The sequence below is a fragment of the Leucoraja erinacea genome, chromosome 10, assembly GCF_028641065.1.
Source record: "Leucoraja erinacea ecotype New England chromosome 10, Leri_hhj_1, whole genome shotgun sequence".
Lineage (NCBI taxonomy): Eukaryota > Metazoa > Chordata > Chondrichthyes > Rajiformes > Rajidae > Leucoraja > Leucoraja erinaceus.
This window is the reverse complement of record NC_073386.1, coordinates 55,589,238-55,609,722: the sequence shown is the minus strand read 5'-3', so window position 1 is coordinate 55,609,722 and position 20,485 is coordinate 55,589,238. Positions and strand designations below refer to the sequence as shown.

Here is a 20,485-nt window from a genome sequence, read left to right as displayed (position 1 = left end):
CGCGCTAAGTTATTCCAGCATTTTATCTATCTATGGTGTTTTCTGTATCAGTTGTAGAATACACTTCACTGCTAGCTGTAGTGTAATGGACTGAGCTACCTTGTTCTCAAATGACCAAAGGCATGGCCTGGGATATCCATTTCTTCATCTAAATGTTTGGAATACTTTTTACATTAAAATATTGTGCTTATATTTTCTGAAATTATTACATTTTTGAATGAAACACATTCATTGGTCATCAATATCTCCCTCTAAAATCAGAAAAGGCATTAGGCTAGATAAAGTGGATCATTAATTATTTTATAGTGTAATTAATTATTCACATAAGATTCCTTAAAAGTTAACTTTACAGTAGACAAAATATTGGCACTAAAATTAGCTTAGGGTGTCTTTAAAATCCTGAACTAGAATAGGTTGAGGCCCTGCGTGTGATTGTTACATTAACATTCATTGTTTTGGTACATTAGAAGCACAAAATTGAGTCAAAACTCCATATTTAACATTTAAAACAGTTTGCCAATTTTTAACTTTTTTTTTTTAAATGCACCTATAAATTTACACGATCCAGATTAATTCAAGGGGCAGTTAAACTCCCTACTACTTATAGCATATCTAATTTTTAAAAATGCATTGAAGTATTCCTCCAATAACTGAAATGTACACTGTCTCTATTTTTTTTTTTTAATTGTATTTTGAAATTTAAAATACTACTTTTAATGCAAAACCTAAAAAAAACATAAAGTTCAAATTTTTCTTTTGTGTTACAAAGATTTTCAATTAAATGAAACACTAGACTTAATTGCTTCTTAACTCACACGCTGAAATCTGGTATATTAAAATTGCTACCTCTGGATTTAAGTTTATTTTGCGCTCGGCCATCCTTATAGGTCATCTCCATAAATGCAAGGCAAATCAAATGTAATTTCCCCTCTAATAAAGATGGCATAACACACCTTTTTCAAAGATGTGTAATGTTGCGTGGTAAATAAATAGAAAACCGGTACAATTTGATAAGAGTTTGGAAAAATCTACTTCAAGGGTTGGATATTTCAGACACAAATGCTATCAGTGTATTAACACAAGTTTAAGTACTGGCAGTTTATTGCCCATCATACAAAATGAACCAACATGGCAGTTGTGCCAATGATTAAAACTCTCAACATATGTACATTGTATACTTGCAAAAACATTATTTCAACCAAAAACAAATCCTGTATCATCTACATTATACAGAATAAAATTGGTCTTGAATTACAATGGTAAATTGAACAGCTGGTTACCAAAGGCACTTCCTACACACAGGAAATATCATCTGCAGGCTACAGGAATTCAAAGACATGTTTATCCTAGCCATAGCATAATTTAAAAAAAATATTCAAAAGCAAAACAATTTAATCACTGTACAATTAGCGATTTACTTTCATTCATCATCAGTGGTACTGCCTTGTAACCACCCTTCTGCATTGGATTTGTCCTCTCTTTCTGTACTGAGACTTCTGTGACTTGGTTTGCCTGTTTGGTCCTTACCATCACCGTGACTTTGTTTGTGAGATCGTTCTTTGCTTCGACTGCGTTTGTGAGCTCTCTCTTTACCATGGCTACACTGTTTCTTTAGTTGTTCACTGTCATTCTCATCAGTCCTTTCTCTGCTAATGCTTCTTTTGTTTGATTTCTCTTTATGTTCATTTCGATGTTTCGATTTTTCTTTGCTTTTGCTCCTGCTGCGTTTGCTGACATGACCCTTCCCAGGACTAATACTCCGATGCCTTTTCTCTCTGCTCCTACTTCTGCTATGCTTTTTATCTTTTCTCGAATCCTTTTTATCATCTTTATGTTTTCTTTCATCCTTTTCTCTCCTCTCTTCCTTACGTTTTCTGTCTTCGGTCTTTGATCGGCTACGTTTATCTCGGTCCCTAGATCTCTCCAGTTCTTTTTCAACAATTCGCTCCCTATCTCTATCACTTACCCTTTCTTTATCTTTGTCATAATCCTTGTCCCTCCTTCTGCTTCTTTCATTTTCCTTCTCCCGCTCTTTATCTCTATCTTTTTTATCATTCCTTTTCTCTCTGCTTCGACTTCTGTGACGATCTCTGCTTCTGCTTCGCCTGCGGTCTATGCCCCTGTCTGTGCTTCTCGACTTGTGTCTATCCTTCTCACTCCTCTCTCTGTCTTTAACCTGTTCTCGTTCCCTTTTCTGCCGCTCTCGCTCCCTTTCCAATTCCTTATCAAAACCAAAGGAACCATGGCCTTCTCTATGACGACTTCTGCTTCGAGACCGCCTGGGAGATTTACGAGGACTTAGCGATCTTCGTGGTGACCTGAAAGACAAAGGCAAAAATAACATTTTAAAGGCAAAGTGCTAACTTGAATATAGATTGGGGCTTACAAGTAATTCTCAATTCATACCTTGAATGTCTACGTTCTGAGACACGTTCAATGTCTTCTACTGCATCTTTCCCGTCTTTTTTGCCAATTTTCCTGGGGCGAGTTTTGAGATATTGATCCAGATTCTTTTGAACTGGAACTGGAATTCTTGGGAATAAAGTAGAGAACCATTCCAGTTTAGTAAGGAACGAACGAATCATTTCTCCTATAGTCATGACACACCCTCCTCCGGCCTTTACATCTAGCTCCTGAAAAACACAATAAAAACAAAGCATTGGTAAAGCTGATCTTTCTCACCATTCACACTTGCATTCATATGTGAAATATTCAAGGTACCCCAGTGTTAAATACAGTGTTGAAACTTCAAATGAGGTTCTAACTGCAAAAATGTCAAGCCTATCCTAAAATTTATGTCGAGGCCTGTAATAAAATAGTTGAAATATTAGATTGGATATTGTAATACCACTACACTTTATGTAAATGTTTTGTATATAACAAAATAAAAATGTGTAATTTCTTCTGGAAACCAACCCCTCAATGTGATGTAAAGCTGTATTTTAATTGTCCGGATTGGAACAACCATCCACAGCTAAATCTTTCTAAACAAAATTACTTTGTATTCCAGCAATGCAAATTGATCTACACACTTTGTAGCAACAAAGTTTATAGTTAAATTTGAAAGCTGTTGGCAAGCCGCAATGCTTTGTCTTGCATGTTGTGATCTTCATTGCATTTAAATTAATTTTGAAGCAATAGCAAACCAACTGCCATGAAGCAGTGAGGTATCAATTAACATTCAATATAATATATTTTGAAACTGTATAGTCCACAATGACCATTGTCTTTGGAAAAGGGTCATTACCGCATGATTGCTTCCTTTCCATGCCCTCTCACAGCTCAGGACATGTTAGTCAGCTATTGTCAGTTTCCAACCTACAGTGCAAGCACACAGGAAAATCAGATTTCATTAGGCTAGAAAAACAAAAAAGACATTCTAAACATAAAATAAGCGCTTGCACTCACACACATTAATCAATAGTGCTGTTCAGCTACATTTCCAAATTCACCTGCTGCCCAATGAAGATCTAAAGAAGAAAAACAGGGCAATTAGCTTAAATGCCAGCAGTCTCAGAGCTTCATTAAACTCAGGCTCAAATCGAAAATTTTGATGAAGTGAAATCACAGGCTAACCAAGGCTACTGTTCTGATGGTTTACCCAAAACTATAAATTCATTGCGCACGGGGAAGTTATTCTTTTATTCCAACAAAAATCTTTTAATATATTTTTATTAATGTATTTTAATACAAATGGATGAGCTTTAAAGTGTCTATGCTAGGGACAGGAAAATTGCATTAAATTTTGATAAGCCAATATCCTTCATCAGCAAGTTTAAAAAAACAGCAGTAGAAAATGAACAGCCATTCCAGTACTACTTTTTATTTCCCTTCCTTCCTCACTCTTTCCCCCCCCCCGCTCCCCCACCATCACACAGAAAGAAACCTGGATTTAAGAATGTGATCATATAAATTATATAGATACATTAGCAACATGGGTGTAATTTGCATTCATAAAAGAAGAATATTTTTTACAAACACACTAATCACACAGAAATAAATTAAACTAGGATCTTAAAGTTCATAGCATTAAATGGGGCCAGAGGGACAGCTGCTGCTGGCAAGCAGTTTTGACCACACAACTAGGAATCGTTTTGGTGCAAATCTTAAATATTCCACATTCAATATCTAATATAAAGAACATCTAATGTAAAGAACTGTTCCTGTACAGATGACTCCCAAGTTACAGAGGGGTTACATTCCTAAAATATCATTCATGTGATGATTTTCTGTGGCCTCCTTTTCCCATTGAATCCCATGTTACAAGGAGAGTTGCCGTTTGATGGGATGTTTCTCTTTCATATTAAATAATTTTATCGGTGATGACAAAGGGATTTAACAGCTGACGTAAACATTAGGGGAAGAGGACTCTTATGAACAAAACAATAATTTTGTCAACTTTTATTTTTAGCCATTCACTATAGCAAGGCAATAAGATATGGATACAGATTTAACCCAACCACCACATTGATTGGATTGACAATTACAGGTTAGTCCCTTTATTGAATGCCTCAGGACATGTGAACAGACATTTGAGTGCTGTGCTGCCAAGTTGTTCATTTGCCTGGTATTTTTGACATGCAAGGTCTTTAGATTAGGAATGGGTTTAGAAAGCAGGGATATCGAGGAAAGGATTGGATTCAAAGATTGGGGTTCAGAGGTGAAAGATGGCATAGGAAGTGGTCATGGTGGGTAACAGGTTAAAGCACTGTAATTTAGTGAACGTTGGTTACTGTCACGTATCAAGATAGTGAAGTAGGTGTTTGCGTGCTATCTCAGTGAAATCATACTACACACGAGTACAATCAAGGTAGTGCAAAGAGAAAAATAACAGCAGAATAGAATGTCGTGACATTACTGCAACACACTACGTGCTGATTGAAAAAAAAGTACAAGTACTTCAATAAGGTAGGCTGGGAGATCAGCACTGCGCCCTTAGCTTATGAGAGAACCATTCAGCAGTCTGATAACATGGAAGAAGCTGTTCCTAAATCTGGTGGTTTTTGCTTTCAAGCTATTGCACCCACTTCCAACAGTAGACAGGAGAAGATGGAATGGCTGGGGGGGGGGGGGGGGGGGAATAAAATAATCCTTGGTTGCTTTCTCATGGAAGTGCAGATAGAGTTGAATGGGGGGAGGGGAAGGGGGTAAAAGGCTGGTGTACTGTGCTGGACTAGCCACAACTCCACAATTCTTGGACAAAGCTGTAACAAAACTTAGCTGTGATGCTTTCTAGACCCATTAGGAGTAATAACCAATAGATTGTTTTGAGGCGTCGATGTAAAAGATGGCCATGGTTACTGCGGCTATCCACAATGCAGCATGTCAGTAAAAAAGTCGTACAGATGAAGAGCGTTACAGATGAAGAGCATATTGAAGAGGGCAAGGTGAAGGGGATACTCAGATGTGCCTGCCAACCAAGTGACACCATATCCATGTAACATCCATGATATGTGTTAATCCACGTGATATCATATCCATTTTGATTGATTAAATGTTGAAATTAACAAAATCTATTATTTTCACATTTTGTATATTTCCCCCCCCATACAAGTTGGATAAGTGACTTTAATTGCATATCTCAACGTTTTGGGTAGCAATGTGTGAATTTGGTAAAGGTGAATTTCTGTTACCGAATAGCCATTGCACAGGGATTGCCTGTACTTATCTTAATATTGTTTCACTTGCAGTTTTTATTTGAATGGTTGGGAAATAAGTTGAAATCATTGCCGCAATATCCCTACCATGATGATCACTCTTCAAGAAGATACGTTTGAAAAATGTTAACAATTTCATTTTTTCAGGCCTTGGAACAATGCTTAGCATTGGTGGATTAGATAATCTGCACTCATCTGCTGTCAATCAAGTTTATACAAAAGTACTTGTAAAACGTAAATTGATTAACACACTTTGTACTGAACACAATTTCCCCTAGATTCTGTCTGGCAGCAGGTTATTCTATAGTAACACCCTGCCACATTCAAAATTTACTCCATGAATAATCCTTTCTCAACCATTAATTATAACTAGACATTCAGAAAGAATATGCAAATTGCCAGAAGTTCTGAAGTAAATGTGGAATTAAGTATCAGTTATTGGTGGTATTTGGCAAGAACTTATTTAAATATGATATCCACCATCTATATCAACATTTTGAATAAGTAAATCAGAGGAACTATTTATAGGTGATACATACAAGTCTTAGGTAAATATAAATTGCAGAAGATCCTGAATACAAGAAAGATTATTGTGCCAAGTACCTTTGAAGATCAACAAATACGTCATGCGTTCCCATTCTTTCAAGTTGGAAAGCTTGCCTTCTCCAATCAGTATTTGATTCTTCCCTCTCGCATGGTGAGGACAGAGCCACTCGCAAAAGGCTCAGGATGATTCAAGAAATGATAAACTAAGCACCATTAACCCATTTTTGATGGGCCCAAGAAGCTACTACTTTTACACAGGCAAAGTTTAAAATTCAAGATATGATGGACAGATTTAATGAAGGAATTGATTCTGGTCAGATGGATAAACTAAAAAGCTAGGTGAGTTAAGAAAGACATAAACGCATGCAGCAGTCTTAAGGACTTTCAATGGATTAATTAATCAATCCATGGGAGCAACTTGTTCTCAAATTATTGCTGGTTGGGGCCTGCCAGTAGGCAAGGCAGGTCCGGTAAGCCACCCGGAGGCTCGGCGGGACCAGTTACCCGCCAGAAGGCTCAGAGGGGGCCTGTCCAAAAGCTTGCTGGATGGTATAACCAGGAAGGAGCTGGAGACAAGGGGCCGGTAGGAGGGTGAACCGGGGTAATGCTTGCAGCACCTACAAGGTTGGCTGCAGGAGGCGCCCCCTGGGGATACAAAGATGGCTATGCAGGGAGGAGGATGTCGGTTCGCAGGAGCTGTTCCAGCACACACCGCATGCGGGCCGATCGTACTTTGAAGAATAGTGCCAAAAACGGCGGCACTTGCATGTGTAATGTAAACAAAAATAATTTCACTGTGCAATTGCATATGTGAAAAATAAACCACTATTGACTATTGAATATGGCTCACAGATGTCCACAGCCTATCCCAGTCTTAGAGTTAATACTTGCAACGGTATTGTTAAAAAGTAGGAAAGTACAAATAATAACAAATTGAGCAAAGACCCACAAATCATGATCTAATAACTAATATACAGTGCCCTCCATAATGTTTGGGACAAAGACCCGTCATTTATTTGCTTTGTACTCCATAATTTGAGATTTGTAATAGAAAAAACAATCACTTGTGGTTAAAGTGCACATTGTCAGATTTTAATAAAGGCAATTTTTATACATTTTGGTTTCACCATGTAGAAATTACATCAGTGTTTACACATAGTCCACCCATTTCAGGGCACCATAATGTTTGGGACACAGCAGTGTCATGTAAATGATAGTCATGTTTAGTAATTTGTTACATATCCTTATGCATTCAATGACTGCTTGAAATCTGAAATTCATGGGCATCACCAGTTGCTGGGTGTCTTCTCTGTTGAAGCTCTGCCAGACCTGTATTGCAGCCATCTTTAGCCTATGCTTGTTTTGAGCGCTAGTCTCCTTCAGTTTTCTCTTCAGCATATAAATATCATGCTCAATTGGGTTCAGATCGGGTGATTGACGGCCTCCAAAGAATTTACCATTTTTTAGCTTTGAAAAACTCCTTTATTGCGTTAGCAGTATGTTTGGGATCATTGTTTTGCTGTAGAATAAACAGCCAGCCAATGTTTTGAGGCATTTGTTTGAACTTGAGCAGATAGAATGCGTCTATACACTTCAGAATTAATTACGTTAGTACCATCAGCAGTTGTATGATCAATGAAGATAAGTGAGCCAGTACCTTCAGCAACCATACATGCCCAGGCCCTAACACCCCCACCACCATGTTTCACAGATGAGGTGGTATGCTTTGGATCTTGGGCAGTTCCTTCTCTCATCCATACTTTGCTCTTGCCATCACTCTGATATGTTAATCTTCTTCTCATCTGTCCACAAGATCTTTTTCCAGAACTATGGTCGCTCTTTTAAGTACTTCTTGGCAAACTGTAACTTGGCCATCCTATTTTTGCAGCTAACTAGTGGTTTGTACCTTGCAGTGTAGCCTCTGTATTTCTGTTCATGATGTCTTCTGTGGACAGTGGCCATTGACAAATCCACACCCAACTCCTGAAGAGTGTTTCTGATCTGTCGGACATGTGTTTGGGGATTTTTCTTTATTAGAGAGAGAATTCTCCTGCCATCAGCTGTGGAGGTCTTCCTTGGCCTGCCAGTCCCTTTGCGATTAGTAAGCTCACCAGTGCTCTCTTTCTTCTTAATGATGTTCCAAACAGTTGATTTGATAAGCCTCAGGTTTGGCTGATGTCTCTAACAGTTTTATTCTATCCAGCAAGCTTTTGGACAGTCTCATAATGGCTTCTTTGACTTTCATTGGCACAACTTTGGTCCTCACGTTGATAAACAGCAATAAGTTTCTAAAGGTGATGGAAGTCTGGAGGAAAGGTGCTGAGAGCTCTCTTAATCTGCATGAAGGAGGTAATTAAACACACCTGAGCAATTACAAACACCTGTGAAGCCATGTGTCGCAAACATTATGATGCCCTGAAATGTGGGGAATATGTATAAATGGCAGCTGTAATTTATACATGGTGAAACCAAAATGGCCTTTATTAAAATCTGACAATGTGCACTTTAACCACATTTGATTTTTTTTTCTATTCCAAATCTCAAATTGTGGAGTACAAGAGGCAAATAAATAAATGACGGGTCTTTGTCCCAAACATTATGGAGGGCATTGTGAGTGAGGAATTATCTTTGACCAGGAAACCTCAGAGATTGCCCTTGCTCTTTATAAAGTATCACAGGATATTTTACACCCACCCAAAATTAAAGAGATTCCCAGCTTCACTTTGTTCAAAGGGATGCACATCCCTCAGTACTCCCAGAATAAAGGTGGCATCTTGCAATTTTTGAAAGAGAATAGAATCTTTCATTTATTTGACTTCATGGTACGAGTACTACTACTATGTCATGGCTGCTTCTCAAAGTATTAATCCCAGTCATCAACCACTGAATAAATAATTTAGCACGTGGAATGAGCGCAGATTTGCTCCGAGTAATCTAAAGTGTTGACTGGGGTTCTTTAGATATAAACATTATTAAATACAACTCACAGCTAGATTATCAGTCATTGTGATTACCAGGTCTGAGTGAATGCCAGAGAAGAAAAAGGATGACAGAATAACATGCCAGGATGGACATAAAAGACCAACTGGTCTTTACTTGTCACTTTTTTCAAACGATATACGTTACATTAAAAAAAAAAGGTGGTTGCTACATAACACCATAATTAGTCTAGCGATAAGACCAATAATCACTACTAAATTTATCCACAATATTTAGAAAATCAAAAATATTTAGAGATAACCTAAAATTCATAACTCCGTGAAATTTAAAGTGGAGGGAGCAACTTGGTTTCTAATGTACTTCAGATGTCAGTCAACAGTATTGCGGCTCAAGTTTGTATCTCAGGATAGTAGATTGGGCAAATGCAAGAATAGTCCGGGAACTGAAGAAAAATGGAACTAGCCAGTTTAACAAAAAAAACAAAACAAACATGGACATGGCATCTAATGAGATATGAACAAAATGAAGCTATTCTGCAAAATACAGCAATAAAATCGATTTAACACACCATTCCTCAAAAACACACTTACAAAAGTTGATTTGGTTTCTTTTTAAATTGTCTTTCTAAAATAAATTAAAAAATCAAGTTAATAATACTTCCTCTACAGTGCCACAGCATCAATAAACACAATCCTCCCCCAACATACCTCTTCATCATCTAAAAAGGGTTCATACCAATCCCACAAGTCAGCTGGAGGTTGTGTGTACCTTCAAAATAAAATGACAAATACCCACATTATAAATACACAGATGTACAGATCATTTGCATTTATTACATGCTTCACGTTGTAATTTTGTTCTCTGTAATGGTATTATGTTGGTCTTAACAAAGTTCTCCAGTTTACAGCCAACCTTTGCAATTTCTTTACAACTCCACCAGCATAGCTGACAAATTTGCTGTTTTCTGCAAGAAATTATAAAATTGAATATATCTATTTTTATTCATGCAGAATACAGTGGAGGGGTGACGTGTTTTAATTGCTACGCTTTTTCCTGTGCAAAAGCAAAACTGCTTACTTCAAATCACACTTCCTTTTGTAATTTTGTAATCCAAGCACTAAAATGAACTATGTACCAACATATTGTTTCTGATCCCCAAAAATATCAGGCACAATTATAATACCTTCATAAACCTATTGTTCTCTAACAGCCAATTGAATCCATAGCACAGACCAGCCTACACGAGAGTTGCCAAGAATCTGACAGGACCAGGTCAAAATACCCCAAATTAATGTACTCAATTTCTAGATCCAACTTTTCTTATGCCTGGTGAACTGATCCCTCATTTATAGTCATAAGGAAATCATACACACAAATGATATTTATGGCAAAATTCTTCAAAATACATTTATGGTGCCAGTTAACAGATTGTGCTGCTTTTGTTTTGCAGTCAACTGAGACTGTAATTCATTCAGCCGAAGATCTTAATGCAAATGTAATTTAAAATGGTTATCGAAAAATATTGGATTTGTGCTCATCAAGGGTCCCTGTACAAGGATTAAGGGCATCAGCATTCCTTGATGCTAAGGCATTATTTTCATGATCATTTAAACATGCACCAAAAAAAGCTATGCATTTCAAATGCAACAGATGTCTAGAATTAATAGATTAGTCAAAAGTAATATTTGTATGGCCGATTAAAGCAATGTGACTTTAAAACAATCTACACAATATAAATAATTTACAGACATACCGAATATACATGAATCCTAAACCGCGGATGTATGGAGAGTCAGTGTGTGTTATAAGACCCATCACTTGTTTGCGAGTTAACTTCAGGGTAAACAGTTTGTACAGTAGACAAAAGGCAGTTGAAACAATACCTCCTGTTCCAACACCACGAACCTGAAATATAAATTAAAACAAATTATACATGTACTTGCAAAGGTTTGTTGTATTGATTAACCTTAGAGACCATATAATGTTGATTACTAGCGTACAATTTTTATTTGTAGTTTTAAATTCAACACAGACTTTGCCTTTCTGCAAGTTTTTTGATTCAGTTTGCTGCTACACAGAACAAGCGTTGGAAAAAAAAAATCTATTGTCTAATAAACAACCTATTGCGTCAAAGTGGAAACAAGCACATGCTGACCAAGATACCCAAATTTTTCCTCTGTGTGCCAGTAGATAGAGGCAGGATCGCCATTTGAGGCGATTACTTTCCCTCTTATTCATTTTACCCTCCATTGAGATGTCCAAAAATGAGAATGTAAATATGGTAATTTTGGCACATCGGGAATAGACTGAATAGAAACAAATACTAAATACACTTAGAACCAGTAAATGTATGATTTCCCATGTACATTTACAACTTTAAATTTAAGGGCCAATAAATAAATATGGTTAATCTTAAGAGAATGTGCTATTTAAAATGAAAAGCGTGTTATGAACAGACCACCTTCATTGACCTGCCTTCAATTACTGTGAATGACGAGGATGGGTGCAAATAGCAGTCAGATTGAAAAGGAGAACTCTAGTCATCTGATGGAAAGGTCAACTAAGTTATAAACACAATAGAACTTTTGTTCCAAAACACAACAAAGTTAACAAATATCATTTTAAAAAGGAAATCGGAAAAAAGGTGGGACTAAAGAGATTCTAATCAGATAATTTATCAGATCATGTGTAGGAAGAGTGGCAGAGATCAGTAAAGTCACCTACACTTTGTCATAATTATGCTCCTGAATATAATCAATCTTTAGCACTCCTGTATTACAAGATTGTGAGCTGTGCTTACCAGTACAAAACTAATTGCCTCAAGCAACAAAGACATTAGAAATATATTGACGAGGTTAGACCTTTACGGTCATGATCTTGGAGCTCCGCTGATGTTTGGGTGGGGTGGAAAATTAGAACACATCCAAAGATAGAGGATAAAACTGGATATTGATTAAATGCAGATTCATTCAGATCAGGCAACCTCCACGAAGAGAGAAAAAGTCAATGCTCTGTGTAAATTACATTAAAACAATAACTGGACAAAGTTACTAATACATCGGGTTTGAAAGGTTCTTGCTTCCCTATTGCTCAAACAATCTGCTTCATCGATATTCCCAATGTAGGTTCCTGTACATAGGCTAGACCAAACAAAGACTTGCACTCAGTCCGTCAAAGCCTACAGTATCTCCCGGTTGCTAACCATTTAAACTCCCCATCACATTCCCATACTGACGTTCCTGCCCTGCGCCATGCCCATTGCAGAAGGAGGCCACACACAAACTGAAGGACAGCCCCTCATATTCTACTTGGGTAGCTTACAACCCAACTATACCAACATCGATTTCTCAAATTTGAAATAATTAATCCACAACAGCTTCCTCCTTCCCCCCTCCCCTGAAACATGGCTCATTTCACACCAGTATCTTCTCTCCCCCTCCACGTACCATTTACAGTGGATACACTTTGTCCAACAATCTGCCTCAAATAATCCCTTTGCCCGAGTTTACCTTTTACCAGCCATGCTGTCACAAGCCAACCTCTCTCCCAGATCTCTTTCAGGCCCCCCTACAATTAGTCTGAAGAAGGGTTCTGACCCAAAATGTCACCTATCCATGTTCTTCAGGAATCCAGCATTTTTTGTCCATCTTTGATCTAACATCTGCAGTTCCTTGTTTTACAAATTATTTAATCTCTCATTTTTCACATCCATTGATATACATATTCTGATTTTTTTTTACAAACAGAATTACAAAGAGAGATTAAGAAAATAAATCACGTACTTCTACTTACCCCTCCGCACATTCCTGTCTGGCCTGCAGTCTTCCTGCTCCCTTTTTCCCATGGCTCAATGTGAGTAACCTGTAATGAAATCATTGGAAACAGATTCAGCCTAAATAAATTATTTGAATCTGCACTTGAAATAAAAATATTTTCCTATTTTCAAACCAGGGCCGGACCTTCACAGTGAATGGCAAGGTCTAGGGAATGTTGTGGAGCAGAGGAATCTAAGAGTACACCTAAATAGTTTCTTAAAATTGGCATCACAGGTAGATAGGGTGGTCCATAAGGTTTTTAACTCATTGACCTTCAGAGTACAGTATTTAACTTGGGATAGACATAAAATGCTAGAGTAACTCGGGGTCAGGCAACATCTCTGGTGAAAACGAATAGTGGGACCGTTCTCGTGAAATGTCACCTATCCATTTTCACCAGATATGCTGCATGACTCACTGAGTTACTCCAAAATTGTGTGTCTATCTTTGATATAAGCCAGCATTGGCAGTTCCTCTCAAATCATTTTATTAGTGTGTTCTATTTGGTCATACTGTTATTGGAAAGATGTTTTTAAGCTGGAAAGGATGCAGAGAAGATTTACGAGGATGTTGCCTGGACTCGAGAGCCTGAGCTATTGAGAGAGGTTGAGCAAGCTAGGATTTTATTCCATCGAGCGCAGGAGGATGAGGGTTGAACTGAGGAAGCATAAGATCATGAGAGGAATAGATAGGGCGTGTGCACAGTCTTTTACACAGCATACGGGAATCAAGAACCGGAGGACATTGATTTAAGGTGAGAGGGGAATGATTTAATAGGAACCCGAGGGACAACCTTTTCGTACAAAGCGTGATGAGTATATGGAACAAGCTGTCAGAGGAGGTAGTTGAAGCAGCATTTAAAATATATTTCTACAGGTATAAGGATATGAATGGTTTAGAAGGATATAGGCTAAACACAGGTAGGTGAGATGTGTATTTGGGGTATCATGGTCAGCGTGGGCAAGGTGGGCCGAAGGGACTGGTTCCGTGCTATATGGCTTCATGACTATTTTTGCACAATTTAAAATAAACTTTGTTCCATCACTTTTATTGCAGGAAGGAAAGTGGCTTGGCAACAAAATAGTGCAGCAACATTTTACAAATATCAATTCAGAGAAAATTAAGAAAGGTGTATGCAGTAGAATGCAATTAATAGATCTATGACTTTTGACATTATGTTTGTGTGCATGTCTTAGATACATTGTTAAAATTAAACTTTTGAGTGCAAGTTGGTTGATCAGTTAATGTGGAATACTTCAGTATAAAGTAACGAGCAAAGCTCCAGCTTGTTTCTATACTGACCAATAACTCAGTAGCTAATATCTACGAAACATTCATATTTGAATTACAAACCTCGACTAAACTTTGTTCTTGTCGTTTTGGTTCCAAGGAGTGCTCCATCTAATCTTGGAGATGCAAAATGTCTACACTACCTTTTCTTCATAGGGATTATAATTTCAACATACCTCTACTGCAAATAGACCTACTATTATTTTTAGCTTAAAGCTTTACAAATCCTGCAAAAATCGGCATATTTATCCTCAACCACATCATTTTTATATTAGAAATATCACCCAATTTACTAATAGCATAAAAAAAATTACCAAACAAATAAATGCAGCCTTTCGAACGAGTAGGCAAGAGTCAGACCCAGACAAAAGTTAGCTGCAACACCAGCTCTTAATTTACTAGTATCAAAATATAGTCTAATCAGATATTTTTCTGAACAGAGGAACTTTGTGACCAAAATATATTTTATTGTAACTGTTTATTCTTTCATTAATTATATTTCCAACCAAAAATCACTTCTTAACACCAACATGAAGGTCAATTATTTGATAAAAAGCTATGTTTCACATCCTTTCTGGCATGAACAGTAATCCGACTGCAACCACTGGCCATCCCTACAGGTTGTGCAGTCCATCCCTGCCAGATGTTCACAGTAATCCACAAGACAGGGTAGTGATCCCAGTGGGACTCCCAATGTCAGGTTCTCTTGAGGGTAGGAACAGGAAGGTAGATCAGGTGAATGCATGGCTGAGAATTTGGTGCAGGGAATGAGATTGCTGAACAACTAGGATCTCTTCTGCAAAGAGGAACGGGTTGAACCTGATCCGGGGGGGTCATTAATAACCTGGCAGGCAGGTTTACTGGTGCGACTCAGATGCTTGAGTAGCAGGAGGACAGGATCCACTGCAGGACTGAAGCAGGTGAGAGGCTGGAAGTTGGTATGGATGGTGATGAAAGCAAGTTCAGCAGACAAGATAGGGAGAATGGCAGGGAGCAAGGAAAGACATAAGGCACATAAACTCAGGGCATGAAAGGGTACGTGTGACTGGGATGTAGCTGGCTATAGGGACAGGGCTGGCAGCTTAATCTTCCAGGGCACAGGTGCCATGGGCAAGTTAGAGGCAGGGGTAAGAGGAGGGGGGGGGGGTTGCTTTATTGATTAAGGAGTGTGTCACAGCAGATGTCTGAGATGACATTACTAGTGATTCATCCAGTGAGGCTACATGGTGAAGCTGAGAAATGGATTGCAGATAGTTACCTTAAATCCCCAAAGGGGAATTTAACAATAACAATGTGGACTAGTGCTGTAATAGTGCCCAGAGCTTAGGCTGGGTAGAATTTGTCAATTGCGTTCCGGAATTTTCCTCGAGCAATATGAAGAGGGCCTACAAGGGAAAAGGCAAAGCTACTCTGATTGAAGTGTCAGTAGGCAAGCAACGGGGTCCAACGACTAAAGTTTCATTAACTAAATTAGTTATGGATAAAGACAGAATGGACTACAATTTTTGACAACTATCTACAATAACTCACTTTAGTATCACCTACAAACTTGCTAACCATTCCTTGTATGTTCTTATCCAAATCATTAATACGGGTATGGGTATGTCATGGCGAGTGACTAAATTCTTTGAGAAGGTAGCAATGAGCAAATATGGTAAAAAATAGTCTACATGGTTTACGAGCAGGAATGTAGGAGCAAGGAACTGTAGATGCTGGCTTATAAAAAGAGAGAAAAGATAAAGTGCGAGAATAACACAGCGAGTCAGACAGCTTGCCTGGAGATCACAGACAGGTGGCAATTAGGTTGATTGTGGGAGAGGGAGGAAGAAATCTAGATGAAATGAGGGCCAGGACAAAGTGTGGCTGGTAATAGGTGAACCCAGGCAAGGGGGCTTTGTCCAACCACCTGCCCATCAACCTCCCCCCACTTATTTATCCTGCTTCTTGCAAGTAAAAGCACTTGGTTTTACTAACTGATTTTTACTTAAATATGATTAAGACATTTTTAGAGGTCGGCAAAGGAAAAAACTTCAGTCTGCAGGAAGATACGGGTGGGCATAACAATGGGGCAGATTTAATCCAGAAGTGACGCAGTTGGTTAAGAACAAAATTAATATATAGTTCAGTGTTTCAGCTGAAAAGGACCTTGGAATGTATTTTCAGATTCTTAAAAGATAACTTGACTGGTCAAAAGGTGGTTAAAAAGAATGAAATGGATGTGTCCCCTTAGCAAATGAAGTGTAGAATATAAGAACATGAAGATACAGTGTAACTGTAAAGAACACAGGCTAGGTCACAGCTTGAAATTACACATTTGCAGGAGATTTACGAACACAATGCAAGGACTGGATACTTCTCACAATGAGAAAAGACTGAACAAATTGAGATTGCATTTTTTACATAAAGAATAAAGAAAACTCATTGGAGATGTAATTGAAGCAAGAACTAGATAGTAGATTGCTCAACACAAATGATAAAAAAAATACTGGTGAGGAGGAAAGAAAATTCCCCCAGAGGATATTAGGGATCTGGAACTCACTATGTGGAAGGCCTGGTGTGTCAGAAACACTCAGCACATTTTATGATGAAGTGCACCCTCGGCTGTAATGGGAGACAAAAGAAGAGATTGTGGGATCCTGATATTCATTTTTGTATCTTCACTAACTGCCAGGTACTAGATGACGGGTAGCAAATGTGATTCCTTGGTTGAAGTATAAAAGTAATCCAAGGTATTGGGAAGAGATCATGTTACATTCATTTGAGTGATGTTTTTTTGATGATACTAGGGCTATAGATGTTGCCCACATGGCCTCTAGAAGTTCTTTAACAAGGTTCCACATGGTAGGCTGATCCACAGGATTAGAGTACATGGGATCCAATGGAAGTTGACAAATCAAATCCCAAATGTTCTTGGTAATTGGAGGCAATGTTGCTTTTCTGATTAGAAATTGGTGACCCATGGTGTACAATGAAGATTGGTGCTGGAGCCTTTGATGTTTCTAATGCACGAGCAACTTAGATTTGAATGTAGGTGATGCAAATAGTAATTTTGCAGATTACGTGAACATTTATGATGAGGCAGAGAGTAAGGAGAATCGTCTTGGGCAACAGCACAATTGGTTAAAAGTTGGGTGGAGCAATGGCAGATGGAATCTAATCCCAGCAAGTGTGAAGTGGTCGACACTAAAAACTGAAGTAACTCAATAGGACTGGCAGCATCTCTGGAGACGGAATGGGTGATGTTTCAGGTCGAGATCCTTCTTCAGACTAGTCATAGAAAGGGAAACGAGGGATATACACAATGATGTAGGGAGAAAAAGAACAATGGTGAAGGGAACAGATAGGGTGAATACACAGTCTTTTACCCAAAGTAAGGGAATCAAAAATAAGGGAACATATGTTTAAGCGGTGAGAAATAGATTCAATACAAACCTGAGGGGCAACTTTTTTTATTCGGATAGTGGGGGGTAAATGGAACAAACTGCCAGAGGAGGTAGTTGAGGCAGGTAGCATAACAGCATTTAAAATACACTTGGGCAGTTAAAGGGATAAAAAGGTGGAGGCATATGGGCCAAACAGGACTAGGAATCCATTTCCTACTGTGTTACAAATGTGCAAGTAGGGTCAAGGAAGATGATTATGATGCACAAAAATGGATTCTTCAGAGGAAGGTTGGCACCAAGAACTAGGAGATGGGACGAAAGGGAACAGCAAAGTAAGCTTCTCAGATCTCAAATTTTAAGTCATGAAAAATCATTGGTTCTTCAGTCAGAATCTTGACTGAAGGAATCCTGTAAATGAATCTAATCTATTTTTCTAAATCACTGTGTATAAATCACATTGAATGCAAATTACTTCTAACTTTGCCAGACATTGGGTACAATGTGGTCCCTCACCTGAGCATTGTAAAAGCCCAACATGTAGCAGTAATGAGCAAACCAAAGCACTTCACTGAACTAGCTCAAGTGTTCAAAACCATGTACTTTAAATTAAGAATTTCATCAAATCTCAATGTGATTTTTAAAACCTAGGTTGCAAGTGAGAAAGGTTTATACTTTTGCTATGTTAAATCAGTACCATAATGAAAATAAAATGTAATCATTGTTCATTTATAGTAGATACTGCAATTTTCGCTGGGAATGCCTTCATGAGCTCAATTTAGTAATACTGCCATACCCAGAGTTAAAAAATAGTTCCAGACAAGTGCATACACAGTAAATAATAGATGATGGAAATTACACTCATTTTTTAAACCAGCTCAATTCCATGCACCCCAATTTTTTTGGAGAAATCACCCTCATATTAGATGCTCAGTCTTCCATTTCCCTACAAATTCATTGGCAAACAATTTGCTGTCAATAAATAATTAACTTTTTAGCCCAAGCTCAAATGAATCTCTGGAGGTAACCCAAAAACGTGGACATTTTTTCTTGCCCAATTGCATTCTTTCAATGTTAAGAACATATTGTTCAGCAATTGTACATCCATACTTAGAATAACTGTTGGCAATCTTATATTTAGACAATCATTATTCTAACTCAAGGTCAATCTGTACATGACAACCTGTTAAATTTATTTTCACCAAAAAGGAACCAAGAATTTATTAAAGCAGTCCAAGTATCCTTTGTCAATCATGTATTTTACCATATTCTACCGTGAAACCGGAACTAAATTGTTACTTTAAAAATAGAAATTACTGCAATCACTAAAATTTCGCCCCATAAACAATTAAACACATTTTTTGGCTAGGATCATACCGGAATGAAATAAGTTTTTTTTTTTAAATAGACTAATAAACAGTACAATAATATGTAATGCACTTTTCTTATTTGCCTAACTCGTCTACAAAACCATAAAATATCCAACAGAAACAAACTCGTCCCAAATTACATCCGGCAGGAAAGGCCACTGAAAAAAAAAATCGAAAATGATTTGACCCGTGTCTGGATGCCATGGGTTATACTGAAAAAGCCCCAAAAATAGATGAATAATAAAATTATATGGGATGGGGGAATTCCCAGAGTTCCTAGGCCTTGTGCAAGGCTAACGAACATATTGTGGGCCCGATGGAAGAACGAAACAAATATCACTGCAATGAGGCGAAGTTTCCAACAGAAACACTACCGCAAACGCACTGCGAGGCCTACAAATGCCCGGGCGGCCTCTTACCTTGAAATAGATCTCGTCCACGACCTCGTGGTAAGTCTTCAGTTCATACAGTTGCACTTTGAAGTAGGGCGAGGAAAGGATGTTGGTGAGGATAAGCGGGTTCAGGTTCATGGTCTTCTCGTTGCCCCACAAGGGCAGCACGTTGCCTTGTTTGATGGTGGAGGCCGGTTTGGCGCTTCCACCGGCTTGCTGCGGCGGCGGCTGCTGTTGCTGCGGCTGCTGCTGGTGGTTTCCAATGGCCGTTTTGTTAGCCATCTCGCTGTTGCTCACTCCCGCTCACACAAGAAGCGATCTCCACATCAATGCGTGCCGGTCGCCGACGATGTGAACCACGAACTTGCAAAACGCCTCGTAACCACTAATCACGCATAACTGGACATCCGGCTGAGATATTGATTAAAACGTATTTATCTATTTAAAAATAAACTATTCCGCACGGCGACTCTAACTTATATAAAATACACAAAATGGCGTCTCGACTTCTTTCCGGTTGACGGAAGCCAGGTTACGTCACATGACAGGCAGTGTAAGCGGCCAATGAACAGCGTGAGGGGGCGGGGACAACGGGGTGGTGACCAATTGGAAGGGCGGAGACCAAAGGTCACCGGTAGGGGGCGCTGACGGAGGTCTTGGGGGGCAACGAGCCGGCCCAACCCGCAGAGAGACAAAATGCTGGAGTAACTCAGCGGGACAGGCATCTTCTCTAGAGAGAAGGAATAGGTGAGACCCTTCTTCAGGCTGAGAGTCAGGGGAGATGTGAAAACCACAGATGGTTTTCTGTACAGTGGTTCATTGATGCCTGAGGTGACAAGGAGGCACACAAACAGTAAAATTAATCAGGATAGTGAAATTAGTTGGAGAACTAGGGTTAGAGGGAGAGAGGGAAACCAAGGGTTACCAAGTTGGAGAAGTCAATATTCGTACCGAAGGTAGACACAGATTGCTGGAGTGCCTCAGCGGGACGGGCAGCATCCCTAGAGGGAAGGAATGGGTGACGTTTCGTGTCGATACCCTTCTGTTGACTGATGTCAGGGGAGAGGGGGATACATAGATAAGGAAGTGTAAGGT

The 20,485-nt window shown here is 38.7% G+C and overlaps 1 protein-coding gene across 1 annotated transcript; it reads right to left on the bottom strand.

Moving 5' to 3' along the window:
• Positions 1 to 1,083: 1,083 nt before the first annotated feature.
• On the bottom strand, positions 1,084 to 19,910 carry prpf38b (pre-mRNA processing factor 38B). The gene is made up of 6 exons (XM_055642383.1): positions 19,418 to 19,910; positions 12,936 to 13,004; positions 10,897 to 11,048; positions 9,851 to 9,911; positions 2,407 to 2,633; positions 1,084 to 2,318 (listed from the first exon to the last, which is right to left on the bottom strand). Exons 1-6 carry the CDS (start codon positions 19,670 to 19,672, stop codon positions 1,421 to 1,423), a joined length of 1,662 nt encoding a protein of 553 aa, XP_055498358.1. The 5' UTR covers positions 19,673 to 19,910; the 3' UTR covers positions 1,084 to 1,420.
• Positions 19,911 to 20,485: the final 575 nt, after the last annotated feature.

Excerpts from the sequence above, each read along its gene's own strand:
- prpf38b (XM_055642383.1), bottom strand. The coding sequence starts at position 19,672 with ATGGCTAACAAAACGGCCATTGGAAACCACCAGCAGCAGCCGCAGCAA. Across the intron at positions 13,005-19,417 it reads TGGACGAGATCTATTTCAAG|GTTACTCACATTGAGCCATG; the intron begins GTAAGAGGCCGC and ends ATTTCATTACAG. Across the intron at positions 2,319-2,406 it reads TCAGAACGTAGACATTCAAG|GTCACCACGAAGATCGCTAA; the intron begins GTATGAATTGAG and ends TTTGTCTTTCAG.